This window comes from Mustela nigripes, chromosome 10, assembly GCF_022355385.1.
Source record: "Mustela nigripes isolate SB6536 chromosome 10, MUSNIG.SB6536, whole genome shotgun sequence".
Lineage (NCBI taxonomy): Eukaryota > Metazoa > Chordata > Mammalia > Carnivora > Mustelidae > Mustela > Mustela nigripes.
In genome coordinates, this window is record NC_081566.1 from 35,751,019 (window position 1) to 35,769,797 (window position 18,779).

Sequence of the window (18,779 nt, forward strand, 5' to 3'; positions counted from 1 at the left end):
CCTTTTCAATACCAAGTTGAAACTAAGCAATAAACAAGTATTCTCTACAGAGAAGTATCCAGCAAATGGCTTTAGTTAAGAATTTAAAAGGCAAAATCCTAACAAAAAAGTTGACTCAGAAAATCTTTTAGCCAAATCAATCATGTATTCACTTTACTGTTATTTTTAGATTTATAAGAAAAGTATACATGTTAGTTCTAGTTTTCTTTCTGGTCTCTATAAGGATAGAAAAATATAAGCATAAAAAAGCATAGAGAAAATGTTCCAAGCATAGAAGAATGATTTAACAACAGGACAAAATCATTATTTCCTTCACCCAATACATATTTGGTTCCTCTGTGCTATGTCCAAAACAGAGCGAAGGGACCATGATACAAACATAAAACTAGCAGGGGCAGTACCTCTGTCATTCACACTATGTGCCACACTCAGGGCTCCAACTCAAATAACCAGTACAACGCCTAGTATGCGAGAGGTACTCAAATAACTTACTGAATGAATGAGGCAGTTTAAAACATGGTTCCCAGTTTTTAAAAATTTACCATCTATGGAAAATCAAGCAAATAAATCCTGTTGAACCCATTCAGGAGAGAGAGAGATCAGAACTTTTGTTCATAGTAATTTGTGGTTAAAGGAGGAAGTTAAAAAGAGTTCATAGTGCAAGCAGCCTCAAAAAGATGAGTTTTAGGTACAACTATGAAAGTCACAAACTGACTTTACTTGTCCCAAACCGCTTGACTTCTTGATTCATGTGCAACATGATCACAAGATAAATGATGAAAGCAATTAAGAACATTCTGAAGACCTTAATTGGCTTGAAATTAATTTAGGGATTATCTTCCAGAGAGGAGAATTTTGACTTCTTAACATTTTACCATTGGGCAGAAAATAAAACACTCTACTGATGAGAAAGACAAAAATATGAATAATGAATAAGTTTTGAACATGTTTATTTCTGGGTTTTTGTCGAAAATAGAGAAAAATTAAGGAGAAAAACATAATTAGCAAAGTAATACAAAACATTTTCTCTTAGACTGAGGAAAAATTTCCAAGTGCTTGTTCAAGGAATAAAATAAGGGGCACTTGACTGAGAAACCTTTTTTTATAATCTTAAATGAATGTGAGAAACAAGGCCAGTCTGATATTTTGCATGGCAGCCATATGCTATTTCATCATAAAAAAATAAAATCTCTCCAAAAACTGTATATAAATCAAACCACCAGTATTATAGTAAGATAGTGATACACTCAGAGAGGTTTTCCAGAAAAACTATGAAACAACCAAACAAAATGCACAGGCTGCTGTTTCCAGGCAAAATGGATTCAAAATGGATTCCTCTTCCTATGATGAGGCTTCAAACAGCTCAGAATTGTGGCACTATTTTTGAATCCACTCTGTAGATTAGCTTCCCTACTATAAAATGTAATCTTTGAAATGGATTTTTTTAACAGTAATGGTGGCTACATATATGTCATAATTGTAAGTCAAAACAAGAATATAAGTTCTAAGCTTATTAAAATATATTATCCCATTATTAATTCAATCATACCACTTCCTTTACTGAGAGAGCATTTGAAGATAAACTCTTACAAAATCAGAACTATTGCCCTCAGGTGCCTGGGTGGCTCAGTTGGTTGAGCCTTGGACTCTTGATTTCTGCTCAGGTCGTGATCTCAGGGTCCTGAGATTGAGACCAGCACTGGGCTCACATTCAGTGTGGAGTCTGTTCGAGATTCTCTCTCCCTCTTTCTCTGACCCTCCCCCTGCCTGCACGTGCTCTCTCTCTCTCTCTCTCTCTCAAATAAATGAATGAATAAAATCTTTACAAAAATCCTACTTCCCTGAATATTTTTAGAAATAAAAAATACATATGACCGACTACATTTAGAAATTATTTTACTGAATACCAACCCACTAGCTCCAACCAGTTTAATACTAGAGAAAAAGATGCACACAGGCAAAAGAAGTGCTGAAACAGGGATATGAGGACCCAGAAGGTATGTGAACCCTTATAGTGTGGGGTTGGACATTTTACAGGGAAATAGCTAATGCTTAAACTAAGTCTTATAGAATGAATTAGTGTTTACTGGGTGGATAAAATCCAAGAAATAAATGTGCCAGTTAGTAGAAATGGATTGTGAAGGATAGAGGCAGAAGAGAACATCTTGCATTCATGAAATGAGGAGTAGCTCAGTATCTCTAGAAATACGGCAGGCTCTAGGGGCTGGGTGAATTGAAAGGACAGAAGAGAGATCAGGTCTTGAAGGGTCTTAGCTATTATATTAAGGAGATTTTTATTTTATTAATTATTTTTGTTACTGCTATTGATATGGCAATTTTTGTTTTACTTCAGCCATGGAGAATCACTGAAGAATATTAATGATAGAGAGTCAAACATCTCTGAGGGAAGAGAACATGCAATATTTGCCTATTTTTTCTACTTTAGTCTCAAGTATACAATGGGAATTTAAAATTTGTTGTTAAATGAAAGAATCAAATCTTTAAAAATAGCACTTCGTTATGGACTGCTTCAATCTAAGTGTGCAATTTTACTGATAGCTTTGAAATAAACAAGACCTGTTTTTAGATTATATAAAGGGAATATCCTTTCTATACAACAGTTTTTGTTTTGTTTTGTTTAATTTTTAATTTTTTATAAACATATATTTTTATCCCCAGGGGTACAGGTCTGTGAATCGCCAGGTTTACACACTTCACAGCACTCACCAAAGCACATACCCTCCCCAATGTCTATAACCCCACCCCCCTTCTCTCAACCTCCCCTCCCCCCAGCAACCCTCAGTTTGTTTTGTGAGATTAAGAGTCTCTTATGGTTTGTCTCCCTCCCGATCCCATCAACAGTTTTAATAACTGAATTCACTTTGGTCAATATTAACTCTAAATTTTTTAAAGCTTTTTAAAATTAAATTAAATTAATTAATTTATTTTTAAAAGATTTTATTCATTTATTTGATAGACAGAGATCACAAATAGGCAGAAAGGCAGGCAGAGACAGGAAGGGAAGCAGGCTTCCCGCTGAGCAGAGAGCCTCAATCCCAGGACCCTGAGATCATGACCTGAGCTGAAGGCAGAGGCTTTAACCCACTGAGCAACCCAGGCACCCCTAAAGCTTTTTTTTAAAAAGAAATAATAAGAAGTATTCTATATATACATGTCTGTCAGCTAGGAAAATGTATGATTTTATTAATAGAATTTTTAAATATCAAAAGAAAACTTACAAATTTATATGCTGTCCGTACAGCTGGAGTTGCTTTGGTCATTGCTGTGTTAAACAGTGCACCTCCTTTCTGTAAAGAAAAAGAAGTATATTTCAAAAAATTTCAAGCCAGACTGTCCTGAAAACAAAGTATTATTAATAGTATGGAAAAAGAGCTTTTCTCACAAATTAAAGTCCTACAGAAATTATGTCACATTAAGTGTTTTCAAACTTTCATATACTATAGTAATTTCAGACAAAATGTAAACATTCTACTCTGTTCTTTTAGTTGATGTAATACATGATTTAAAAATCATTTTATCTTTGCAGTTTAGGCAGACTTCAGAAATATGACCAGTAATAGGTATATTTAAAACAATTAAAAAAAAAGAACTAAAATCAGCTGTTTATCAATTGTTTTAGGTTGGACAATAAAGTCTAAATGTGTGGAGGCAAGTTTTACATTTAAAAAAGATCATATTAACAACAAACACAGAAATGATGAAACTCCCCTCAAATGATACTTCTCCTAATTTCTTTGTTCTAGGATAGAATATTAGCTGACAATAACAACTTGTTTTTCAAAACACACCATTTATCTCTGCACAAAAGCTTTTCATTTTAAAATTATGAATATCAATAAATTATAATAGCATAAAATAAAAATATTTAAAATGTGAAAAAGTACAAACATTTCAAATATTGCCAATAAACGGCATAAGTATAAACAGCATCATTTTACTGAACACTTCTCCAGATACATTTGAGTGAAAGAGGAAGAAACAGTGAAGGGTTATCATTACCTTGACTGTATGTACCCATTGTTGATAGGACCTTGGGTTTCCTGGAAAATATAAAAATAAGATGTCAGGACTATTTGATCTAAAATAAATCATAAACTAAAATTCATCAAGAACTAATATTTCCAGATGTTAGTAGGCAGATTTTATTTATCTCCAATGTTGTGAAAAAAGCAATGTTATTGTAAAACTATTCAACTGTTCTCTTAGGAACACAGTGATTAGAATGCTTTAGAACAGAGATCTTTTCTTTTCTCATGTATGAAGGTAATATGTTATTCTATTTTCTTTCATTTTAAGGAGGGATAAAATAAACCCTCTTTTTTGAAATCCAAGATTCCTATGCCTTTTGTACTAATTTTTCAATGTTTTATATCTATGTTGTCTTATAAAAGTGTGTCTCTTTTATGCAACTGTGTTCATTTAAAAATAATATTGCCAGTGCATAGGAAACGAAAAAAAAACTAGATGGGAATTTAAAAATGCAAAGAAACTTGAAGACAAAAGAGATTATTCTATGGTTTTTAACTATTAACATTAATGGATCACAGATTCCACCGTAATGCAATACAGTCAAGTTCTAAAGATATTCTCTAGTTGTAAATCCAAATTTGAAAGATACTACCCAAGGAAATGTGAAGCCAATGAAGGTTTTAGTTTACAGAGCATCATGGTTATTAGAAAGTTCAAATGCTGACAAAGTTCTTTTTTTTTTTTTAAGTTTTTATTCAAGTTCCAGTTAGTTAACATACAGTGTAATATTAGTTTCAGGTGTACAATACAGTGATTCAACACTTCTATACAACACCCGGTGCTCATCACAAGTGCACTCCTTAAAACCAGTTCTAATAAAACTAGTAATCACATATTTGGTTCCAAATATGGTAATTTAATCAATAAAATGACATCAAAGGGCAAAAAAAGAAAACACAATAATCTCAAGTAATGCTTTAAATCAACTGACTTAGATTTCATCTACCTTCTTGGTTTAAATGCTTAAAAAACAAAGTCCTGATGGCTAGTCCAAGTACAAGTAATCCCTAAAACAGATTATGGTCTCTTCTTTTTTTCAATTGTGGTATAGTTGACATACAACATTAAGTTAGTTTCAGAAATAAAGCATGATTCGATAGTTGTATATATTGCAAAGTGATCACCACATAAGCCTAGTTAAGATCTCCACCATATATGTTCTCTACTTGCATATTGTGTTCTTTTAACAAATTTATTACCTTGCTATTATAAAATAGAAGCAGAATGATCCCAGCCCAAGAATTTATTTCCAGCTGTTCTCTTTGCATTCCTAACCAACATCAGGCAAAATGTGTACAGCTCTGATTTTACTCCTATAATTAAAATCTTTCTCTAACTCACAGAAAAAAATCAAGAAATAACTCCCATTGTAAAAAACATCTCTTACTACTCAGCACTGCACTTCACTTTTCTGGAAGAAAATACATGAGCAAAAATAATATTGTTACTAATTTTATGAAATGATTATAGCAAAATGTGTCTACTTAAAATAAACTATGTAAATAAAATCTGCACTGTTAAAAAACCATGAGTTTCAAGTGGTATTTGTCCTAAATTTTTAAATTATATTTCTTTTATAAAATGACAAAAAATTATTCTATCAATTTATTTCCAAGGAGAGTTTATTAACAAAAAAATAAACAGTATGTCTTTTTCCAGATTGTTCATATACTTTTACCTCTCTACTAAATGTTCTCAACAGTTCATATACTTATTAACTTCTCTATTAAAAATGATTGGATATAAATCACACATTTAAGACTTGGTTGTTATTTATAGTATTCTGGAAAGTGCTTTACTTTCATTCTTTCCCCAAAATAAATGGAAGAAAATAGAAAGAGAAACACTAACTTCTATATGATAACTATTTAGCATTCTGGAACACTTGTCAAATCAGAAAATAATTTTTTAAGCCCCTAATCTACAAAGAAAATAAGTATCATAAAATTTCAGAGCAGTTATAGAAGGAACAGTGTCTTATTTAGAGTTGTGAGGAATAAAAATAGCTCTCATATTCAACTCTCCACAGGTCACAAAATGTTTTTATACCTACATTCCCTTATTTGAGTTGTGTTTTTGTACTCCAAGATAGGTAAAGCAGGTAGTATCTTAGGCAGCACAGTTCAATGAGAAGGAAGTGGACTTTGGAGTCCAATGGTCTGAAGGTTCAAGTCCATTGTATCCTTGTAAACTATGGAGTTTGGGACGAGGTCTTTAACCTGGCTGCTACAATGTTACTTAGTACAGTACCTAGCACATCACAGACACACCAAAAATGTAAGTTATTATTGTCAGTAACTTGCCAAATGAAGAAAGTGAAGGTTCTGAAGTGGCACATTATTTGCCCAAGGTCACAAAGATAGCAACTTAGAAAGAATAAGAATCTAGGTATTTGAATTCTTGGTTCTGTAGTCCTTCAACTCTAAAAACTCTACCTCTTAAGACTGTTAAATAAAATATGATAAAACAGAGATTTCCTCTGTATCACTTCACACTAATTACATTAGAAATGAAAATGGGCTGTTCAAAGCAGATACCTTGAGAAGAAACAGTTCACAGAATGACCAATAATAATCCAGAATTATATGCACAGGGGAAAACAGAAGTCCTTACATAAACTGCTTGAGATGATGGGGAAACATGGTACTATATAGGTAGAGTCCTGCTAAATTTTTTTTAAAGATATTTGTTTCTCTAAATTTAGAGCTTTTCAAATTGAAGGCTTCTATTCCCACAAAATTTATGAGACAAATGCATTATTTTAAAAAATATTGTTTAAAGGCTGTTTTTCTTCTTAAAAATGAATCTGAATGCCAAAAAAAAAAAAAAAAAGTCCTTCCTAAAGTCACTGGATTATGGAAATAACAAGCATTATTGAGGAAATTCCTAGCATTGTTCTCATTAAACATATGAGTGGTTTTCTCACACTCAAGGACAGAATATCTTTGTCTCTCACTTGTCCAAAGACTTCTTCCTTAAATATATTTGTTTAAATTCCAGAAATTTATAGTTATTTCTCAAAAAAATATAAATTCACCTAAACTCTTCAGTGAAGCCAGAAAAATGCCAGTAAAGTGGATGACTACCTACTATCTCTTCCAATCACCTTGGTGCCTCAGTCAGTACAGGAAAAGAGAGAGAAATAAATAAAAGACTAATCAGATTGTATCAGGAAACTAATGAGGAAACAAATGCTAATGAAGAATAACTACATGCTTCTTTATAAAATCAATCTGAATATATTTCTCCTTCTGAAAGTTTAGATAACTGGAAGTGGATTTAAAAAACTAGCCTGACTTTAAATGAAAAAAATATGTAACCCTCCCCCCACCACGTTCTTAACTACTCAATATTCCTTGGCTGCTTGTTCACAGACCAATATTTTTATTTACTTAATTGTACCCTTTGTCCTACTTCCATCCACTTCTATTACCTTTTAGCCTCTATAGATATTCTTCCCTTTACATACTTCCTGATATGACTTCTCTGTTAAGGCTGAATATTCTACAAAGGTCTCATGAAAAAATCAGGAGTAACAGGGATTCCTTTAACAGTCCTGAGCACAGGAATTCACAGGACAGAAATCAGTTTTTGGAAATCTGTATGCATTCACAGTCTTTAGCCATAGTTCTAGATTCAGTGTGAATCTAGATTTTCTATGTAAGACTGTCCTGCTTTGTATATTCTTATCAGAGCCAAAACAATTACGAAGTTCCACTGTGCTCATATTCATTTTATCATCACCCATGCATACTGGAAATGAACAGGATACATAAACTGTTACTACAATGGCACAGAAAGGGGAGAAATTAGATGCTTCTTTGAAATTTCCTAATTATTTTTGCTTAGCTTTAGTGAATGTTAATTTTTCTTAGGGTGATCTTTCTTGGGGCTTAGTAGAAAAATCTTCAACGGATAATCACAAGACAGGAATTTTACTTTTATCCACTCGGAGTGGAGAAGGCTTGGGCAGTGCTCTTGTTTACTGAATGTCTTCCAATTAAGAAGATTTCTTATCATAAGAAAGCAATATATTATAGTTATTAAAGCAAGAGCTTTGAACGCAGGCAGATACATGACGAGTTCAGACTCTAGCACTACTAGCTGTGTGACCCTGAGCAAATTGTTGAGATAAGTGCCCTTATAAAAATGGGGATGGGTAATCAAAATACCTCAGGGGCTCTGAGGATTAAAGGAGATAAAATTTGTAGGCTCTTATAAGAGATTCTGTTACATATTAATATTCAGTAAGAACAATTATAATTATTCTTACTGTAACTATGAGAGAAATGAGTTATAATAGTTTACTTCTTTGAAAAATAGTTTCATATCATGATACAGACATCTTTATAAATATAATCTAAATGACAAATGTATAATGTTCTTTTATATATATCATTTATAAGAACATTACTAATTTTATTATATTCATATTTTTATTTCAAATCCTAATAAATTGTGCTTTATTTCTTCTAAGAATAATCTCTATATATCTCTAAAATAATAACCTAAAATACAATGATTAAAAAATGACACTTGATAGCCAGACATAATTTGTAATATACTTTCTTGCTGTACATACTGAAATCAATACTTGTTGAACTATGCTTTCCCTTTAATTCACTATTGCTCCTGCCACCACCAAATTAAGATAAGCATTCAAAACTTTTTGCATTTTAAGAAAGAACAACAAAGTGGTTGGCATGAAGTTGTACTGCAAATGTAGCCGTCTCTAAGTCAGATGCCAACCGGTGATTAACATTCCATTCTTTTTAAATCATGAGACCTTTAATGAAAGGTTTTAGCAACCCCTCTCCCACCAGAAAAGCCACCCACCTATCCTCTATTCTAGAACAGAGGTATCTGGACCAATGGTTAAGACTACAGAATTCGACTCTACAAAACGATCACAGTTCTACCCCATTACTGTCACAAGATGTCATCTTCAATTCCATATATGATACTAGCCCCACGGGTCATAAAAATAATGAGACAGCAGTTATATAAATACTGAATGGATGCCTCAAGCAATTTGTCCATGAGCTGACAATATTTTGCTTGTCTGAGTTGAAAAGTAAAAAAGCCTTATTTTAACACAAAAGTTCCATTGAAGCTAAATTTTTACCCATGAGCTGAGGAAAGCAAGGAGCTTGGCTTATTCGCTGAGTCAAGTAAACTAAGTTTTTCCCAAAGCTAAATGCTTTCAGTGAAATGCTATACTTATGTCAGATGAAGGTCCATAAATGCTCGGTTCATCTCTACCTCTTTTAATGAACAAATTTTCTCAATGGTTTTTGTATTTCGATGGTACAAAAATATATCTTATTTAAGAGTAAAATTAAATGTGGGGAAAATTGTGGACGCATACTTATTACTATTTGTCTTTTCATGTTTTATCTTTTCTAGCAACTATTTATTCAAACACACACTAAAGACATCTCTTCCCTAAATTAAACCTACGATAAAATATTACTATTATACATGGTGAAAATGAACATACCAGAGATTTTTGTTTGTTTAGTTCACCCTGTACCTGGAACAGTGCCTACTATATATGTAAACACTTAGCACAACACCAGCTGAGTAAATGAATGTGACATTTCAAGGACTCAAGCAAAATTCTCTGCCAGAGTCAGGGCTGTATACTGAAGCAATCATGTACAAGTACCAGTTCATAAGTCATTAACTGTCCAGGTAATTGTAATGTTGTCTGAATATTTACATATGAAACACTGTCTTTGTTTAATTATATTAAAGTGCATTATATTAAATAAAAATGAGATATCACCTAGCTTATGTTTCACACATACAAAATAGTACGACGCCTTCCATTTTTTTAGTGAGCACTTTTTACAGTGACAAGTGTAAGCACATGGGAAGGTAAACTGAAAAGTCTTTTCCTCATGCTGCAATGTTCTGCAAAGCAAAAAAAAAAAAAGGCAAAGACTACTATAACAATACACTTACTTAACATGTAAAAGCACTGTGGTATTCACATCTTTTTTTTTAGATTATATTATCAAATATTTCAACTATAATCTTAGTTCTTTAAATCTAGTAGTAGACATCACTGTGGGTTATTTTTAGCAGACAACACTAGTCAGGATGAAAGACAGGAAGATACAAGCTAAATGCATTTCTGTGACATTTATTTCTACTAATATTAAAAGATTATTCAAACAAACAGCTACCAATTCATGAGACCATCTTAACACCTTGAATAATAAAATAAGTTAACACCATAGCTCATAATTATAAGATCAAAAAATATATCTAAGACATTCTATGTTTAAGAGAAAATAGTTCCTTATGAAGTAGATTATATCAGACACAAGTGTAAAAATCAAAACAATTGTTACTCAGAAAATGGATAATCACACTGGAACTAGTCTTTACCTCCACAAAAGCCACCAGAAGTGATTTCCTCTTCAAATACATCAGAGAAACCCCTTCCTGCATTTAGTTTTGCCAGTCGACCATCAATAAACTGAAATTAAAAAGTGTCAAATATGTTAATTTCCGCTTTCTTCATAAAATTAATTTTACTTACAGAAAAATATTAATATCAGATACTTATATAAATATAAATTACACATATATATGTATATACACACATATACAGATACATGTCAAGAAAACTCAAACAATTAAAATAGCCCAGTAAAATAACAGCACTTTAGTTAAATCAGAAATGTATGGTACAGACTGTAACTTCATTAACGAGAAAAATAATGTACGATTTGCTGGCACTTGGCTACTTTCTATTTTGTCTATCCGTGGCATCTGAAATTTGTACCTTCTGGATTATAAAAAAATGTTATAAATGTTTTCAGGTTTCTCCATCCATAATGAAGGTGAAGTATCTTTAAGGTCCCTTGCATAAGAGACAAAGGGAGACTTAAATGATAAGTCTTAAGACTTAAGACTTAAATGATAAGAAAGACTTAAATGATATTTGAAGGATAAACCTGAAGATTTGGAGATTAATACCAAATGTTCACTTTCGTGATGGAATTAATCCTGGCCATAATTTTTTTACTCTGGAAAATTTAAATTTAACCAAATTAAAATAGCTTGACTTTTAAACAATTCTCACTCTTAGTTCTAAAAAAAAAGTTTTCTATCTAAATGAACAAAACTAATTTAGAGAAGTTCTATAGAGCAATACAGTATTCCTCAGGTAGCATTTAAAAAATTATTTAATGGCAATAAGTTACATCAGTTTTTTAAGACTCTGAGACAGAAATCTATTACAAGCCAAAATTAAGAAAGAAACAAATGAAACCAACACAGTCCTGTTCAAAATGTGGTTTAACTACCTTATATTATCATAGAATAATTTTGAACCAAAATGTTAGAAGGATTTAAACAGATGTAGCCTAAAAGATGCATAGTACTGGCTTTTTTTTTTTTGAGTGTGAGTTGCTCTCATAAAAATTAAAACCTTTTGAGGGTAGGGACCACAGATAACCCAATTTTACATCCATTAGGGATATAATGGAATAAAAAAGTTTCCAATAATATAAGCAAATATGAACAGGAGTTTGGAGAATGAAAGGCTTGTATCACATCGCTGCTACTTATTAGCTTTATGATCTTGGGCAACTTGCTCTCTGTGAGTCTGCTTCCCCTTCTATAAAATGGGAAAAATAATAAATATCTTATGGTGTTTTGTGAGGGTTAATTGAAACAATATGAAGTACCTAGATTGCAGGCAGAGAATAAATGTTAAATACTAAAGTCCGCCTTTTCCCACGACCACCACCTATTTGATCTCTGTCAATTTAAGGATTTCCTGAGTGTAGGATCACTGTCTTTCTCATGTACATATCTTGAATACCTGGCAAAAGCCTCACATATAGTTTGAAATGAATGTTTGCTGAAAGACTCACGTATACTGAAACAATGTGAAAGGCATGTGTACGTAATTATTCATTTCATTGTATCTTGAGATAAAAGGTAATAACAATCTTGGCATCTTCCTTACATATGATAAATGGTTGATTTGAAAATAAAGTGGTTTAAAATCCTTGCAAGATTTGACTTTGATATATTTTCAACACAGCACTATAAATCAAACTAAAGTGATCTAATTTGATGGACTAAGTACCATTTTGAAGAAAAAAGGTGAAGTAAAATGATAAATTTAAAGCAATATATTACTGACAAATGAAGCAAACTAAGACATCCTTTTAAAGGACTTAATTTGCTTTAAAAGATTAAGACTACAAGACTTTTTAAAAGGTTTTCATTTTTATGTTTACTAGAAATAATCCATCCATTTTAGTTTGAGTGGAATAGTTCAACATCTAAAAGGAGATAAATCCCAAAACTATTTACTGATTATGCATTTTTGAGCATGAGTAACTACTTCGTGTTACTACTGAACTAGTAAATTGAGCCAATAAAAATTAATCACTTGTAAAATGCCTCATGTTATCAACTGACTTTACAAACAATTCTGTCATGACAATCAGACATTAATCCGCATGCATACTTAATGCAAATGTTTGTTCTTAAAATAAAAGATGGATTTTGTGCATACACACATATTCTATATACATACACACAAATATAGATACCCAGGGATAGGCTGAGAAGTGGCATTAATGGAGAAAAACATGCCTAAGGTAACAGTTTTCTAAATTTTTCCAGTTTTGATTCAGTAACCAGCCAAAATTAAGAAAGAAACACCTTTTTTCTTTTTTTTCCAAGTGGAGTTGGGTCATGGTCACTCCATTCTAGTAAGTCTGGAGGATTTCATAGTAAGTAAAAAAGACCATTTTAGTTATTTTGCATAGAAGTAATTTTGAACTAAAAAATATTATCTGTTGGAAAAGCTATAACTAAAATGGGCTGTAACCTTTCAGTTGATTACCCACCTAATTTAGTAAACACATATCTTTAGGTAACTGTAAGATGTAAGTTTTAGAAGAATTAATTTGGAATTGCAAGTAATGACAAGTAACACTTAATAACAATGAAAGTGCTATAGATATAATAGATATAATAAAACATAAAGGTGCAAGTAGATTTTTAAAAGAATTTAAAAGTGTGAATTAAGATGATGCTTTTACATAAATCTTAATATTTTGCTTTTCATTCCAAAAGTGAAAATTAAAACCTGGACCTAAACATGCTAAATAATCACACCAAAACATAAATAATTGGAAATTTAAAAAAAATCATAGACATAATTCTATAGCATGGAGTCCATAATTTTATTATAAAGTATAAATAAGTCATTTAAGTAAGGAGATATATAATTATCAAGATCATTAATATTATTCCAATTGCAAGAACTGCATTTTGTTAATCCTTACAACACAATCTTAAAGTAGTGTGACAGGTTACAAAAGAAATGTTTTTAAGCAGTAAAGCTACTTCCTGCTACTCTTTTTGACAGTTATTGCTAAGGTTTTTCAAAACGTTTTTATCTTCAAATAACTATCTTTTTTTTTAAGATTTTATTTATTTATTTGACAAAGAGAGAGATTACAAGTAGGCAGAGAGGCAGGCAGAGAGAGAGCGGGAAGCAGGCTCCCGCTGAGCAAAAAGCCTAATGCGGGGCTCGACCCCAGGACTCTGAGATCATGACCCCAGTTGAAGGCAAAGACAACCCACTGAGCCACCCAGGCGCCCCTAAATAATCATCCTGATAGGAAATTAAATCCATTGAAAGAAATTATCTATTGTTTTAAATGGACTTCAGTAAGCAATACTGTTAAATAAAAACAAACATTCACCATATCAATTTTCAAATAAAATATATGTTTTAAGAGTATTATAAAATGTAAAGAATAGACTTAGAGTTAAGCTTCTTTCCAAAAAAATAGGGAATGCAAGTTGGTGTAGCCTCTTTGGAGAACTGTGTGGAGATTCCTCAAGAAATTAAAAATAGAATTCCCTAGGACCGTGCAATTGCACTACTGGGTATTTACCCCAAACATACAGATGTAGTGAAAAGAAGAGCCATCTGTACCCCAATGTTTATAGCAGCAATGGCCACGGTCACCAAACTGTGGAGAGAACCAAGATGCCCTTAATGGACGAATGGATAAGGAAGATGTGGTCCATATACACTATGGAGTACTATGCCTCCATCAGAAAGGATGAATACCTAACTTTTGTAGCAACATGGATGGAATTGGAAGAGATTATGCTGAGTGAAATAAGTCAAGCAGAGAGAGCCAATTATCATATGATTTCACTTATTTGTGGAGCATAACAAATAGCATGGAGGACATAGGGAGATAGAGAGGAGAAGGGAGTTGGGGGAAATTGGAAGGGGAGGTGAACCATGAGAGACTATGGACTCTGAAAAAACAATCTGAGGGTTTTGAAGGGGCGGGGGGGTGGAAGGTCGGGGTACCAAGCGGTGGGTATTATAGAGGGCACGGATTGCATGGAGCACTGGGTGTGGTGCAAAAATAAAGAAAACTGTTATGCTGAAAATAAAAAATAAATTAAAAAAAAAAAGAATATTTCTGATTCACAGAATAAACTTAAATAATGGCCGAGCAGATTATGCATCTTTGCTCTAAGGAATAAATTGTATGTTTCTCAGTTCCTTAATTCCTCACCAGTCAGTGCACTTCTGGCATTTAATCTAAAAATCCAAAATAAGTTATGCTATTAATCAATGTTCTAAACGCCTTCAGTGGTGTGGACATATGTTATATAAATATTTAATTGTAATTAATCCATCAAAACTCTGAGGATGACAATAATTAAATTGAATGAGTCTTAAATGATTTTTAAATATTTTGACTTTTTTTAAAAGAGCTCATAAGAAAACAATGTTCTGAGGAGAGAAAGTTAGTGGTGCAATTCTTTATCAAGCTGGGGAAGTGGGAAGATGGAGTGCCGTTTTTTGTGCTAAGACGACAGTCTTATTACTGAAGCAAAGCAGCAGAGGCAGTGGAGCAACACACAAAAAAAGTCGAGACTCCCCAACTCCTTTTTCCGCCTGGAGGAAAAATGAACATGTTTCAAAATTTACCTCCTATAAGAAATTCTTCCTGCACAAATGTAAGATAACTAATCTAATAAAGGCTTGAGAGCTAGAGAAAAAATACATATTTAATGAGTAGAAATCTTTAGCAATTTAAAGAAAAAAAATGTTAATACTGTAAAAAGAAAAGTACTTTTAAAATGTATTCATTTATAACAGATCCTTAAAATTTCCTTTTTATATAATGCTTTGGGCTAAAAAAAAAAAAAGTTGTCTAATTTAAATATTCCTTCTTATAAATGCTCAGTAAAAAAAAAAAGTTGTCTAATTTAAATATTCCTTCTTATAAATGCTCAGTAAACCTTGACAGGTTAGTGAAAACTACACTAAAGTGTTATACAATAAGTTAAGTCAGCAGATATTTATAGACACCTGCTAAATGTAAGGCATTCAGTTAGTCACTATATATATATATATATAAACACAAACTGCTGTAACAAATGGGAATGAGGTAGGTCAGTTTAGAGCTAAACCAAGAGAATTAAGTATATGAAGGAATAGAAATAAACTTATCTTTATTCCATTACAAATACTAGGCAAATAAAACGGTAAGGATACTAAATTACACTGCTATGGTATAATGACCAGGAAAACACTGAAGGGTATAAAAAAGCCCATTCAGTGTGATTTATTATTGGAACTAATAACCTAAAAAACATTAACGGAACAACACTAACCTCTAGGATATATCAACAGATAGTCTTTAGATAATTTGCAACAAAATCAAGTCAGTTAAACTTCATGACCAACAGACCAAAGAATCAATTCAGTCAATCGATAAATATCTAATTGGATGTTTACTATAAGCCAGGTACTTTCCTAGATGCCTGAAGTACAGAAACAAATAGAACAAATATTCCAGATTTCGTGGGCTCTCTCTCTTTTTTGCTTGATGAATCTAACTAAAGGTTTATTGATTTCATTTATCTTTTCAAAGCACTAGGTCTTAGTTTCATTGATTTTTCTATTTTTTTAAGTCTCTATTTTCATTTATTTCCTCTCTGATCTTTATTATTTGCTTCCTTCTACTAACTTTGTTCCTTTTCTAGTTCCTTTAAACTTAAGACTATTTGAGACTTTTCTTGTTTCTTGAGATAGACCTGAACATCTCCTCAGACAAGGGTAACAAAAGCAAAAACAAACAAATGAGACTATACCAAACTAAGAAGCATTAACACAGTGAAGGAAACCATCAACAAAATGAAAAGGCAACCTACTGAATGGGAGGAGATAATTGCAAATGATGTAACAGATGAAGGGTTGATATTCAAATTACATTAAGTTTTCACATAACACAATAATAAAAAAAAAAAAACAAAAAATCCAATTTTAAAAGTGGGCAGAGGACCTGAACACACATTTTTCTGAAGAAGACATACAGATAGACAATAGACATATGTAAAGATGTTGAACATTACAAATCATCAGGGAAATCCAAATCAAAACAATGAGATAACACCTCAAAACTGTCAAAATAGCTATTATAGAAAAAAAAAGAAATAGAAAGTACTGGCAAAGATGTGAATAAAAGGAAATCCTCATGCACTATTGGTAGGAATGTAAATTGGTGCAGGCACTAACAGTATGGAATTTCCTCCAAAAAATTAACAACAGAACTACCATACTATTCAGCAATTTTACTTTTGGGTAATTTATCCGAAGAAAATGAAAACACTAATTCAGAAAGATATATGTACCCCTATGTTCACTGCAGCATTACTTAAAATACCCAAGATAGGAGCAACTTGTGTCCACTGATAGATGAATGGATAAAGATGTGGTGTGTATACACACACACACACACACACACACACACACACACCACACAACGGACAATTATTTCTCAGCCATAAAAAACACATGATATCTGGACATTTGCTACAATATAAATAGTCATAGAGGGTATTACGTTAAGGGAAATAAGTTAGAGAAAGACAAGTATCATAAGATTGCACTTATTATATAGAATCTAAAAAACCAAAACAAATGAACAAACAAAACAAAACAGAAACAGACTCTCAGATCCAGATAACCAACTGGTGATTGCCAGAGGGAAAGGTGATGGGAGCACAGGTGAAAGAGGTGAAGCGGATTAAGTACAAACTTCCAGCTATCAAATAAATAAGTCACAAGGATGGAAGGTACAGCACAGGGGATCCAGTCAATAATACTGTAATAACTTTGTATGATGACAGATGGTGACTTGACTCATGGTGATAATCATTTCATAATGTATAAAAATATCAAATCTCTATCTTGTACACCTGAAACTAGTAAGTCAATTATAGTTCAATAATGACAACAAAAAAACCCTTCATGATGCTTAAACATTTGGGGGGAGAAGGGGAGTGGAAGCATGAGAGAAAAAAAATGTAATCAATTATGTAGTATGTTAGAAGGCGATAGTGTTAGAAAAGAGAATTATGTAGTGTGTTAGAAAAGAGGAGAGACTTGCATAGTGTTAGAAGAGGAGAGCCTGGGCAAGGAACTTCCAATTTGAAATAGTGTGATCAGGGCAGATATCATGAAGAAGATGACAGCTGAGTCAAGCCTTGAAAGCCGTGAGGAAGTAGGCCACATAGTTTATGGGAGAAAGGATTCCAGGGTAAGGGAGCCACCAGCATAAATAACACCCGGAAACAGGAGCAAGCATATTATCAGTAGGCCTGTAGGAAGCTCCAGGTGCAGAGAGAAAACCCAGCCAAGCATGAGGACTACTCTACGTTAAAGTCATAATCTGCCATCTCTAATGTGCTCTGAATGATGCCAAACAATTTTTTTTTCCTAGTCCATTCACTCTCCCAGCTATATCTTCTCCCTTCTTAAATATCCAACCACTTCCCCCATTTTTTTCCTCAGCGGATGACCTTGCTTCTTAATTTCACTGAAGGGGGAAAAAAAGACCTGAAATCATTAAAAGAAAAATTCCGCAAATTCTAAGCATCCTATTTATCCAGCCCCTTTACCTCCTCCTCCTCCTATGCCTGTGCTTTCTACCTTGTGATGCAGTAACTGTGCTCCTCACCAAGACCAAGTCCACCAACCATTTTCCCTCCTTTTTCCTGCAAATAGCTTTCTTACTCTACTAGATCTTCCCACTGGCCCGCACACGTGTTATTTCTCCTCTTGACCCCTTTTACTTCTCTAGCTATGTCCATTTCTGTACTGCTCTTTACAGTAAAACACAAAAGAGCTGTCAGGACTTTGGTCTCCACTTCCTCTTCTCCCATACTTCAGCCATAACCTCTGCCTCACCTTTTCAGCAAGCCTGCTCTTGCTGACGTCAACAGGTCTCCACTTAGCTAAGTTCAGAGGTCAGTTTCAGGTCTTTATTTTAATTAACCTGTCACGAGACTTTGACAGTGTTGACCCCCTTCCTCTTTAGTATTCTTTCCCTACCTGGTTGCAAAGATACTTTATTATTTTGAACTCTGTCCAGCCTCACTGGTCACTCACTCTTTCTTGGCCTCCTCCACCATTGCCTCCTGTTATTTTCCAGTTCCTGGGCTTCTTGCCATTTTTCTGTACAGCCACTCCCCTGATAATCTCACTTGTCTCCAGTCTAATGGCTTTGAAACCTAACCCTATGCTAATGACCCCCAAATGTCTATTTCCAGTCTAATTTTCTCCTCTGCCTCATTTATCCATTTGTTAACCAATATCCTAGTTGGATGTCTAACAGATGTCTCAAACTTCACATGTTCAAAACTGAATT

At 33.0% G+C, this 18,779-nt stretch overlaps 1 protein-coding gene across 3 annotated transcripts in view; it reads right to left on the reverse strand.

The window, feature by feature from the left end:
- DENND1B (DENN domain containing 1B) overlaps positions 1-18,779 on the reverse strand; it is a 285,595-nt gene that overhangs the window by 46,690 nt on the left and 220,126 nt on the right. For all 3 annotated transcript variants that reach the window (XM_059413042.1, XM_059413040.1, XM_059413041.1), the window contains 3 exons: positions 10,447-10,537; positions 4,021-4,061; positions 3,240-3,308 (listed from right to left, as the gene is read on the reverse strand). In XM_059413042.1, coding sequence (XP_059269025.1) covers positions 3,240-3,308; positions 4,021-4,061; positions 10,447-10,537 — 201 coding nt within the window. The remainder of the gene's footprint in view (positions 1-3,239; positions 3,309-4,020; positions 4,062-10,446; positions 10,538-18,779) is intronic.